A 12,784-nucleotide genomic window follows, 5' to 3' on the forward strand; every position below is an offset into this window, starting at 1 on the left:
CTAACACAGAGTTTGACAAGTGAAGTAGGGAGAGCATCCAGTCGACGTATTTCTTATCAAAACCCCTCCGGTTCAATGAGTTTGGCCAAGAACCCACGATTTGCAGTCAAATGCTTTTTCTAGATCACTTTTTACATAGGATGCCTGGAAATTTAGAGCGTTTACAAAACGAGATAATTTCTGAAGTAGCTATATAACTTTCAAAAATTATCTATCCTTTAAAGTAAGCTGTTGAGAGTCAGACCAGCTCTACAATCTTCTTTTGTAGACGAATGGATAAGGGTTTGGAGATTATCTTGATCATCCCATTCTCTATGCTGGTTGGGCTGTAATCTTTAATGGATTCACAGTCCTACTTTTTTTTTTTTGGAATGAGAAAGAGAAACGTGTAATTCAACTTAAAAAGGTCATATGGAGCGTTATAAAAGTCATTAAACAATTTAATATTTCTGATAGAATGACGCTTGAAACCCATGGGGATTATTTTTGACCAGTTACCACCATTTGTCGTCATCATGGTGTCCTCACTATCAATTAAATGGAATATGTTGTTGTGGTCTTACAGCACTAGCTAAAATTCTTGTTCTCGTTGTGCTTGCTGTCGTGGACAAGTAATTTGCAAGTGAAATCTCTGTGCTTTCTGGAAAAACATATATGTTTTTCATAAGAAGAAAGAGCGACCTGAAATGATCCAAGGAGAGTGAAAAGAAAATAAGGAGCTTTGGATCCGAGGAAGAGCTTGAGCACCTTGATAACATAGAGGCCAAGATACAATGATTTTAATGCCATAGAAACACATATCTTTATACAATGGGGAGGTGAAAATACGGAGCAAGGCTTGAATTTTAATGTCTTCATGGCCATTGGTCTCTAGAATTCTCCACACTGGCTGCCAAAGATGACAAAATCAAGAGAGAGAAAGGAATGAGCACTGAGGAAACTCAGCCCTCTCCTGCCTGCCTTTACAATTACAGGCACTACAACGTCGATGGTTGTATGAAGACCAATTACAACGGGCCATGATGTCTCTCATCCAGCTAGATCATGTCAGAGTTTGTTTGCATGAATTATATCTTTCCCACCTACAACACGTACACTGTTATCTAGATTCACACTGACGTCATCTCTTAGGTGGAAGGAGGGAACAATGACCTCTTCCAACATATCTATCTCTAGAGCTAAAAAGAAATAGATAGATCTTCGAACATAACCTAAAAGAAACTTCCTAAATCCGACAAAGCCTAGCAAACTAGATGCTAATAGCCACCGTTTTAATTACGCTCAGTCCACCAAGTGTCCTCCCACCGTCCAAGCTCCTTTCAGGTGTCGCTCCCCGGCCATGCCATGAGAGCCCCTTCTCCCTCAGGACCGGCCTACCCCTTACCTCTTTCTCCTAACACGTAACCCCACAGGCCACAGCCTCTCAAAGCTAACCATCTCTTGCCACCTTCCAGCAGGAAGACATGGAAGCAAACCATGAGCTAAGCTGCCTGTTTAATGTTTTGTTGGGACAGGAATGCACCGAAGATGGATGTGTAACCGGGGGTCACCCAACTGGCACGCAATACGGAGAAGGCCAGAGGACAAACACTATCCTAACCAAGGTTTACTAAATCCCAAGTTGAGATATGATAAATTACGGCAGTAGATGGCTTCCACCGAGTACTTTGGCCTCTATATAAGGCCTCGTACCTGGGACCATAGGGGCATCATCACTGTTTCACACGCTCTTGCTCAAAGAGTGGGTGTGGAATTACTAGCTCTGCCCGGCCGGCAGTGTAATTGTGCAAGCCAGCGATGGCACGACCATGGACCGGGCTGGGTGGGGCTATGGTGGTGGTATCCTTCTCCTTCCTGCTCCTTGTTTCGACGGCCGTGACGGCCGGTCGAGTCATGAAGGATGCCGAGCCGGTTTCCGAGACTTATAGGAGGACCATGCTGGAGAATGGCGTTGGCCGTACTCCTCAGATGGGGTGAGTCTCACATCCTTTTTTTTTTTTTTAACCAGTATTACATTTACTGTAGCTGTGCTTTTATATCATGGTAACTCTAGGCTTGTTCTCGGATTGTTAGCCATAAAATCCATTGGTTTCGAAGCATGAGCCAAATTATTTTGTGGTTGGTTTTTATGCGCCTCTAGTTTTCATCTACTTTGTATCTTTCTATGATTCCATTGTTCTTCTCGCCTTAAGACTGCGATGGATGAATTGATGGCTCGCAGGTGGAACAGCTGGAATCACTTCACCTGCAACATCAACGAGCAAATGATCAAGGAAACTGGTAGGCCTGCTCAAGGACTCTTTCTCTCTCTCTCTCTCTCTCTCTCTCCCTCCCTCCCTCTCCCTCTATCTTCGTGAGTAACGAGGGCATGAAGGTGGGATCCATGGTGGATTGGGAGAACGTGGGATCCATGGTGGATTGGGAGAACGCGGTTGGCGTTTTGTGGAGAGTTGGTATCCGTGGAAGAATTATTTAGAACGGACGCCGGCCTGGGTTGGCGTTGGTGCAGGTGCGTACGTGTGGGGCACTGTAATATTTGCGCCGACACCACCGACAGCATCGGCATATTTATACTTGATAAATGAGATGCCATCGAGCTAGTAACTTAACCTCCGTACTCGTTTAGTTTTATTTACGGGCCACGGGGTTGTGTCCATAGCCAAAGTAGGGAAGGTTCCACCATATTTGCTAAAAGATATATAAATAGCTAAGCAATTTGGCTGCTGGCGATCTTGGTCAAAATTAGCTGCATCTTGTTTTTCCAGTAAAACAGAAGGAAAGGAAGAACGAAAAGCTTTACTACATCAAGGTGTACTCTGACCATATGGTTAATATGTCAGGAGGACCGGGTGTGGATTCATTCAAGGGAAATTCTTTTCATTTTATGCAATCCTTCAAGCTGATTACCATCAACATTCCATGCAGTATGCGTAGCTACAGAAGAAAATTATCTTGATATGATATCTAACAAGCTCAAGCATTTCAACCTTCATTAATACCATTAAAAGAGAGGAGGAGGTAGTGTGATTTATGTGAACATCTACTATGTGCAAAGGTGTCTCTTTTTTTCCCTTTTGTTTGAAGAAAAAAAAAACAATGATAGATTAATCATTTCAAAAAGGATATGTTTAGGTCAAACGCTTAGGGAAACACCTTATAAGGTTTGAGGAATCTCCCCACTTTCCTTAACCAGATTAAAAGCATGTCCCTCTAACACTGTGGAAAATACTTCTTGGGTTCAAACATTTCACATGCAACTTAGCAGTGCTTTTCTACACTTTAAGCTGCTGATATGCTTAGCATGCATGCAGGCATCCATGAAATAGTAATCATGACTTCCATTGGTTTCTTGATGCAGCTGATGCACTGGTGTCCACTGGTCTCGCCAAGTTGGGGTATCAGTATATCAATTTAGGTCTCTCCATTCCATCCTTCTTTTCACTTCTCATTACAAACATTCTTTTTTTTAAAAAAAAATTATATGTACTTAATGCTACAACCATATGCTAAATTACTTTTCTTCTTTCATGATTTTGTTTGGGTAAATATCAGATGACTGTTGGGCTGAATCGAGCAGGGACTCAAAGGTGATCATGTCTCTTGTCTTCTTTCATTTTGCTTGGATTTTGTTAGGTATCATCCTGTGGCAAGTGGCATGCTGGTTCTCTAATACCTTCATTGTATCTTTACCAACGTAAGAAGTTCCATTATATTGATCCCAGGGTTGTTTGACAAGTGTTAGGCTTTGCTGGCTGACTCCCCTCATTTTCCGTAGTCCATAGCACGCAAAGTGCGACCAGGAGAGAGCCTTTTGCTACAAGAGGCTGATCATCCTTGTTCTCCACTTTAACACCTACAAGTGCTTAAAAGCACAAGTAGACGGGTGGTTGGTATTAGCTTGCGTTTCTTCCTCCCAAACAGTCAGAGGTGCTAACAAAAAGACATTGGTCACTATTTGTTTTGGATCATCACCTTTTTTTTTTGTTGTTGTTATTCTTTATTTTTAGTTGCTTTCTGGAAATAAAACTTAACATCTTAAATCTCTTTCTATTTATCATGGTAGGTTGGCCAAGCCTGGTGTTTCCCATTTGGCAGCAGCCACACATGAGCTGCTACTGCCGGAACATTCATTGGAGCTTTAACTCTGTCATAAACCATTAATGGAGAGGGAAAAAAACTTACTGCTTGCATTCAGTACTGTGAATAAAATTTATCTTCCAAAGAAGTTTTGTATAATTCCATTACCATAATTAACACACAATGGAGCAGCCTTTATCTATTAGGGGTTATGGTTTCTTAAGGCTAGAATTACAAGAACCTAATATTCTTGCTATGGTGTATTTGCAAGGCAAAGCAAATAGTTGGCGGAACTAGGAAGGAGCTTGTGACCATTTGTGTGAGCAGACAATTCTGTTCCCTTTCATGATTGAATCAATCAACTGTAGAGCATGCCTAGCGTTTTGGGATGTCTTTTGTGCAGCATTTTAACTGAAATAGGAAAATGATTTAAGTAATTAAATATCACAAATAATGAATTTGCTAATTAAGCTATAATTAACTTATGTAGTGGTACTTATTTTTCCTTCATGAGTTTTGGTGCTTATGGATCTGACTATATTTTTAACCTATTTTGAACTATAATTGATTCTTCTTGCCTTTCCTATACTAATTGCTACTTTATTCCAACTTTACAGGGTAATTTAGCTTCCAAGTCATCAAAGTTTCCCTCAGGCATAAAGGCTCTTGCAGATTATATCCATGCGAAAGGGCTAAAGCTTGGAATTTATAGCGACGCAGGGTAATGATGTTTAAGCAAAACTTAACGAGCAGATAAACTGACAATACATTTTACATGTTAGAATTAGTTATGATCAGTAAATTATTTTCTATGATAATGATTTTACTAGATGGAGCAACTTGGAATATATTTTGCACACTTGGTTTGTTAGCAAGAACCAATATCTTGCACAAGAGTATTCAGATTAATGTAAAGAGAGATCTTGACATTTCTTGGTAATTTCTTGAGATAAATAGCTAATCGGTCAATGCTATTTTTTGATTAAGAGAAATGGCTATTTTGAAACATTAATTGTTGCAGAGACTGTTTCCCGGTAGGCCATTTCGAGTATTACTGATTTATTTCTTATTCTACCAGCTTCAACAACATACAACTCCACATGACATAAATATAAAGCTAATATATTTGAGAAAAATGATTTTCAGAACATCGTCTATCATGATAATTGCCTAATCCTGCCAATCTTTTTATAAGTATGCTCTATTAGAGACTCAGGTCTCGCGAACTAGTCTCCACTTGTATCCTGAAGCTTTACCTTTAATTCAATATTTTTCCATTGTAGAGAGCTGAATTGTGGATGATGTCTTTCGTTTCAGGTTTTATACATGTAGCAAACAGATGCCTGGGTCACTTGGATATGAAGATCAAGATGCAAAGACCATTGCCTCTTGGGTATGTTCCATTTATTAAGCGTCAAGCTAGAAGAACTTATCCACTCTTATATGGAGTAACATCTAACAAAATATAAACCATTAACACTACAAGTTGGTATCTTTTATTGTTATGTCTTGACCGATGATTTTTATAATTTTATTTTCAGGAGGTTGACTATTTGAAATATGATAACTGTTATAATGATGGCAGTAGTCCAAAAGACAGGTAATTATCTAATCCTTCTTCATAAAATTAGTTGCTATTTTTTCTTCAAAAAAAGAGAGAGAAAGTTTTCATGTGATTTAATTAAACTTCACACATGGTTTAATTAGTCATGGAATGTATGAATCATTTTCTTAATTGTTTGATGACTACACAGATATAATAGAATGGGCAAAGCTCTTCTGAATTCTGGGAGAACCATTTTCTTCTCTCTATGTGAATGGTGAGTTTCTTTCTCCCAATTCAGTCATAAAATTTCAGTTATAGAAAGCAGACATGCAATTTTTATTTTCCTTTGCGGAGAAATACAACGAAATATCATAGAATTCCTAATTATACATGCTTACTGTTAGCTGTTAGAAGATTAGAAAATGATTAAAATAGAACCATTAATCTTACTGATACATGGATTATCCGTAGTGGAACCTTGTTCTTCGAATTAGAATTAACTTGTAATTGGGACACGAAAAGCACCATAACTTGAGTGTGTCAGCTGGTTGGGTTGGTAAATTCTCTTGGTGTTGATACAAGATACCTGTGTTCAACTCCCTCCACCACACTTCAATTATCTCAATAAATCATCAGTGGGCTTCCCTTTCTTCCTCTCAGGGGACGCATAAAAAAAAGGGCACTATCACCTTATAATCTTGTACTGCTTAGGAAACACAGTCACCTTATAATCTTGTACTGCTTAGGAAACACAGTCATGCTTCCTTGCCAGATTCATAGACTTTGTTATGCTTGTACCACTTGCTATTTTCTTCTATGAGTTTCTTTGAATTAATCAAAATTGATGCTCTGTTACATTTCTTTTTCAAATGATGATCTAGATAATAATAATCTTATTTACATGATCTCATAGAATCTTGTTGCAGTATGATTTTTCAATAAAACGATATTCAGTTTTATGCTCTTTTAGGCCCTTGCCAATTACATTTCGGGAGCTTGCCTCCCTTCTCCTGCTTCCAGTGTTGTTCCTCTTGCATCTTTATGAATATTTGGAGGTCACAAGTTGCTCGAGAATTAGACTCCAAAAAGCTGGGATCTAAGAATGGTTTCATCTCATAAGAGCTCATTGGCATTCCTTATACAATTCCTCCTGCATTATAAAATGATGCATTAACTGCACAAGAGCACTAAGGCCTAGATGTTTAATTTTGCCTAGTGTTTTATTATCATAGAAATATTTATAAAGACTCACTACTTGATTTAAAATGAAAAAAAAAAAACTGCAGGGGCGAAGCTGACCCGGCGACCTGGGCACGCGGCGTAGGAAATAGTTGGAGGACAACAGGAGATATTCAAGACAATTGGGACAGGTAGAAGCAGTTAACTTATATAAGCCTTTTTTGAAGCATCATGAATTTTTATAATCTGATTTGGAAACTGATGTTTCCTATGTTATTAGTATGACATCTTGTGCGGATGAGAATGACAAATGGGCAGGTTATGCAGCACCTGGTGGATGGAATGGTAGCTTCTCACAACCTTTTAGAATTTCTCATGTTGCTTATGATCACAATTTTTTTTTAGTTGTCTTCATTTGAGCTTATTTAGTATTAATTTCGATGCATTTCTCATATCGATGATACATTCAGATCCCGACATGCTTGAAGTTGGAAATGGTGGAATGACAACAGAAGAGTACCGCTCACATTTCAGCATATGGGCATTGGCTAAGGTATTCAATCAAAACCAAGTGTTTCATAATATGTTAATGAAGTCCTTATAGTTTCTTTTCTCATTTTCTAATAATCAAAGATTTATTTATCCTTGAGCCACATTACCTTGTATGTCTTCAGGCTCCTCTTTTGATTGGGTGCGACATTCGTTCGATGAGTGATGAGACCAAGGAGATACTAAGCAACTACGAGGTGATTGCAGTCAATCAAGGTAAACACCAAATGAACAATTTTCTGCATTTCAAATGTACATGATTAATATCGCATTAGATGAGTATTCCGATGTGATATATTTTCGTATGAACAGATAAGCTTGGAGTGCAAGGGAAGAAGGTAAAATGGGGTGGTTCTGACGAGGTATGGTTTCTTAATCCTCTTTTATCAGCATAATGTTACTTAAATTTTTAAATTTAAGCAACCCAATAGGTAGTCACAGATGATTGACAGTAGATTTTACATTAAGATTCATCAACTTTTCCAATATTTTACATGGTGGAGATTTTTTACTCTTCTCTTCTTTTCTTTTCTCTTTTCTCCTTTTTCCTTTATGGACCTCTCACAATGGAGAGGGATGCCAACAAGCCAAGGCTGGTTTGTTATATTCCTGCAGCTTTTTCAGATTTGGATATTTTGTGAAGCTGTAAATTTCAAAGTTTCACTTCTTTGCCTTTTTCTTTTAGAAACTTAGTTTTTTTTTAAGGAGTTTTTTATAACAAAATTTCAGTAGTGAAACAAGGTTGCGAGAGTGTAAAATCACCAACTCCAAAAATTGTACTGAAACTAGAAATAACTAATTTTGAGATAGCAAGCTTTCCTTTTACTTTTCGGAACAATCCAAACTTATCTTTTTTCTTCCTCCACCCTATAATTATAGTTTCTTTGATAAAAAGATGCAAGTAGAGACACGTCAAATCAAGGTTTGCCATCTTGGTACTGGACCCCGTACCGGTGCCATACTAGCACAGTGTATGGTATAGTACGAGATGTTTTGGACATACCGAGTATCGATACGCTTTCCATACGGTGTACCGGTACCGAATTGATACAGTATGGTACGACCTGTATCGTCTGGTTTGGGCCGATACGGCGAACCACACCTCAAATGCTAATTATACTATTGGCTATCTAACTAGTGAAATCCATGGATGGGTAGTATTCAAATTTTCAAAGCTTATGTGTATCAAATGATTCTAGATGCAGGCTTGCTTGGATTACATGTCTTATCAATTCTTAGTGATAAGTGAATTGCAGCTAAATGTTGGTCATCACTGCATTCATAAATGTAGGTTTGGGCTGGTCCACTTAGTGGTGGTAGGGTAGCTGTGATCCTATGGAACCGAGGTTCATCACAGACATCTGTCACTGCAAATTGGTCAGATATTGGACTTGATTCATCAGCTGTAGTTGATGCTCGTGATCTTTGGGAAGTAAGTTTTGGAAGCAATCTTCTCTTTTCTACTCCTCTCTCTCTCAAATGTCATGTCCATGACTTCTTATCTATGTTAGAAGCTACTCCGATAAATTCAATATAGATTTAACATTCCACTATAATATGTATATGTTCTTTTACTCCAATGTTTTTTTTTCCCTTTCAGCATTCAACTAAATCGTCCGTTCAGGGAAAGATTACGGCCACATTGGATGCTCATGCTTGCAAGATGTTTGTCTTGACACCAAAGTGATGCTCACCGTTGATGGATATTAGAAATAATGGTAGAAGACATTGGTTTTAGTTTGAGCACATCCAGATTTCAGATGTGCTACTCCAGTGGCAATTGTACCTACTTTTCATGATATTATTCTACCATCTTATATTGATAATATGGAGAATAAAAGAACTTCGATGCTCCTGCTTGGCATCTGATTGAATGTGAAGCACCTTTGTTCTTCTTCTTTATTCTTTTTGTGTTATTTCTTCACTTTAAATCACAAAATTAAAGAGAGAAAGATGGGAACCTGCTCGGTTTATGGCCTTAACAAAACTCTGAATCGTATAAGAGATAGGATTCAGAGGAAACGTAGAATATGTTATCTTGTACATTCTCAAGAATTCGGTGATAACCATTACTGAGACCATTTATATCACTAAATCCTGATATTCTTCTTGATATTGGGGTGTCAATGAGCTGGCTGGCTCCCTGGAAAGCCCATGGTCGGCCTCATGAAGACTAGCAATAATCTGAGAATAAAAGATGTGGTTTCGGGCCTAGGCTTGGGATCTCAAGAAAATTCTGTCCTGATTGTTAAAACAATCAGACCTGGCAAAACTTATTAATCTAGGGACAGGTAGCGCTTGGGTGCTATTTGGTTGGGTTGGGTCTGAGATTCAGTAATCTAGCTCTTGTAAGGTTTCCTGCCTAAATTTTATATCCGACATTTGAAGGATTCGGTAGAGTTTGAGTTTAAGTAGTAAAAATATAATAAGGCTTTGGGTTATTGGCTCGAGTTCAGATTTGTTAAGTGTCATAACTCAGGATCTTATCCAAAAAAGTTATCTGTAAGATGTTTTTTGGATTCCTTAGCTCTGTATAAATATCTAAAATGTACACATTTGTATAGCTGGATATAGGACTAAACATGCCCACACGGATCCTCATATGCTTTCCCCATTTAAGCCATGTCATTCTCATATTTGATCAAATCTAAGTAGCTATCAACATGATCGGGAGCACGGGTTCAATCTAAGTAGGGACAACATGATCTAGGCTGTTGATCACTTGATCTACTAAGATTAGATAAGGATCTATGATCTAGTGGCGTAAAGGCATTAGGGAGGAAAGAAAGAGAGAGCAAAGTGGAAATAGAGAGGGAGAGAGGGGTTAGTCCCTTCTCAACAACCTATGACACGACCACCAGGTAGGTAGAGTTGGCCTTGGTCACCTGAGAAGAGAGGGAAGAGAGGGAGCTGGTTTGATACCATTTGTCACAATATAGGATCTCACGTACCACAAATCTAATCACGAAACTATGAGTGGCCTGTGGTTCTGCCCTAATAATCCTATCTTGTAGTATCTTCTAGTCCACATGGGCCATAGGTCAGGTCCACTCTGATACTGTTTGTCACAACCCATGATCTCATGCAAAAAGCTAGCTAAAAGATAGTATTTAGGTTCCTTGGTTTTGTATAAATAACCAAGATCTAGCCAATATATAGCTGATATAGGACTAAATATATATCCACACAGGTCCTCACATTATGACCCTTACCTCTCCTGATATGCATTAGATTTAGGTCATTGTCGATTGCATATCTAGGTTCCTATTAGATACCAAACAATATACCTTGAACAAATAATCCGTCTAAGATCATTTATGTTTTGAGAAGTTTATCAATGAAACATTCAATTACATGATCCAAATACTAGATCATGAATAAGCACTTAATAGTGAACCATATAACAATGATTAATTAAAATTTGATGCTTACGTTGTAACCATGTATAAACACCCAAACATGTTATAACTTATAATTATTTTTATTTTTCAATCCTATTAAGTTATTGTTGCTCCCTTTTTTTCCTCTAAAGATGGGATAGAAAGGAGAACATGTCGATGGCTGGGTTTGGATAGATGTGCATGCATGCCACTAGTGTGTGAACTAGAAAGAGTTAGACGGTAGTGTGCCTACTCTCTTGATCTTTAAGGACTTTCTCTACCAGGTGTTGCCTTCTTAGAAAAGGAAGTGGTGACAAAGAGCTATGAGATACGAAATACGAACTACAACTAAATGATAATGATAAATGAAAGATAAAAGTAAAATGATAAAAAGACTAGTCATTGATTTTGGCGCAGGGCTTCTTCTCAAAGTTATAAAATATTTCTAAGTGGCTTCTGTTAAGTAATGGGATTTGTGTCACTATTCATTGGCACTTTTCTTTCTTAGTCTATGCCACGTGGGACACTATTTCCATACATAGCATTGACCTCCTTTTCACCACTCTTATATTCTGGATAGTGCTACGTACCACTCTTTCCATGTACTAGATAGTGGTAATATTGGTGTCATTACTCAATTTTGATACTTGTCATTGTTGGTTTGCACCACATGGATTGCTATTGTTATATATAGCAATACTTTCCTTCCACCATTACTATATTCTAGGTAGTCTTATTACTCTTCTCATATTTTCAATAGTGGTAAGTACTAGTTAGCCACCTTCTCTGGATTCCTCCACTAAAGGTCTCATTCTAGGCCAATAGCTCTCAACTTCTGATACCCTAGATACTTAGTTTGCACCTTAGTGTATCAACCTGCATCCATGATTTTTTGGCTTGCATCCTTAGTATTTTGGACTACACCTCAGGTAGTTCACCTGCACCTTTAGTCTTTTGGCGTGCTTCTTTGGTACCCGATCTCAGGTTGGCATTACAGTCATGTACTTCTGCCTGCTAAGCAAGTACAACTTTGGCATGCTGGCCGAGTAAATCTTGGCTTGCTATCTGAGTATAGCTTCTATTTACCAGCCAAGTACTTCAGCCTGCTGATGAAGTTTTTGGTTTGTACCGTGGTACTTGATCAAAGGTTGACATCCTTCTAAAATTTTTTATTCAGTCTATACAAAATGTCCTTGTTGAAGACCTACTACTACTTGGTCTATATTGGATGACTTTTCAAGACTTGTTAATTAGTCTACAAGTTTTAGCCATCAATTTGAATATGGTGTAAGTAATGCCCTCTAACATCCCATTAGTCAATGGTTTAGAGGGTGATAGGATAGATGTGGCACAACATCCATCGGCCTGATTTTAGACTTAGCAATTATCCATTTTGGCTGATTTGAAGGAAAAGTTGATCAAGATCTTGTAGACTTATCAATTATTTGCTTTACTTACTGAGGAGGCGGACATGGTCACCTCTAGAAAAGATGAACTTGAGCAATAGGTAGAGACCATAGATTCGGTATCCATAATTGATTTAGAGGGAGAGACAATCAATATTGTCGATTCCCTGAGTTCTTAAATTTGGAGAAACATAGGCTATTTGTTGGTACAAAGATGGCTCCAAAACTGTCGCATTAGGAGTGTGTACGGGATCTATCTTGGGACAACTCACAAACCAATATTGTTCCTTCTCACACTTTATTATGGATCATGGTGCCCTAAATTCATCTTAGGTTTTAAAGTCAGTCGAAGATTGACTAAGACATCTATGTAGTGATAACTTGCTCGACCTGATTTGTAGGACTCATATTTGCTGGGAGAACATCATCTCCATCACCTTGGTCCTTAGACCTTGACGATTCACCAATGCAATATTTGGCCTTTTCTTTTTCATAAGTGATATATTTTTGAAGGTCAAATTTTTCTAGTATCACAACACTTCCATATTGTAGATAAGAGTTATTATCAGCCACATTCACCACACGATTGACTAACGGATATTGTGGTATCTAGTATTGATTGGATAGTATAGAGACAAGTCTAGAAA

The 12,784-nt window shown here is 38.2% G+C and overlaps 1 protein-coding gene across 1 annotated transcript; it reads left to right on the top strand.

Annotated features, from left to right (window-relative positions):
* The first annotated feature begins 1,691 nt into the window (after positions 1-1,691).
* LOC103714800 (alpha-galactosidase) lies at positions 1,692-9,253 on the top strand. The gene is made up of 15 exons (XM_008802216.4): positions 1,692-1,973; positions 2,222-2,280; positions 3,359-3,415; positions 3,553-3,587; positions 4,695-4,798; positions 5,395-5,470; positions 5,619-5,677; positions 5,832-5,897; positions 6,910-6,993; positions 7,083-7,147; positions 7,273-7,355; positions 7,477-7,567; positions 7,664-7,713; positions 8,643-8,783; positions 8,952-9,253. Exons 1-15 carry the CDS (start codon positions 1,798-1,800, stop codon positions 9,036-9,038), a joined length of 1,233 nt encoding a protein of 410 aa, XP_008800438.1. The 5' UTR covers positions 1,692-1,797; the 3' UTR covers positions 9,039-9,253.
* The last annotated feature ends 3,531 nt before the right edge of the window (positions 9,254-12,784 follow it).

Source organism: Phoenix dactylifera, unplaced genomic scaffold (assembly GCF_009389715.1).
Source record: "Phoenix dactylifera cultivar Barhee BC4 unplaced genomic scaffold, palm_55x_up_171113_PBpolish2nd_filt_p 000144F, whole genome shotgun sequence".
Lineage (NCBI taxonomy): Eukaryota > Viridiplantae > Streptophyta > Magnoliopsida > Arecales > Arecaceae > Phoenix > Phoenix dactylifera.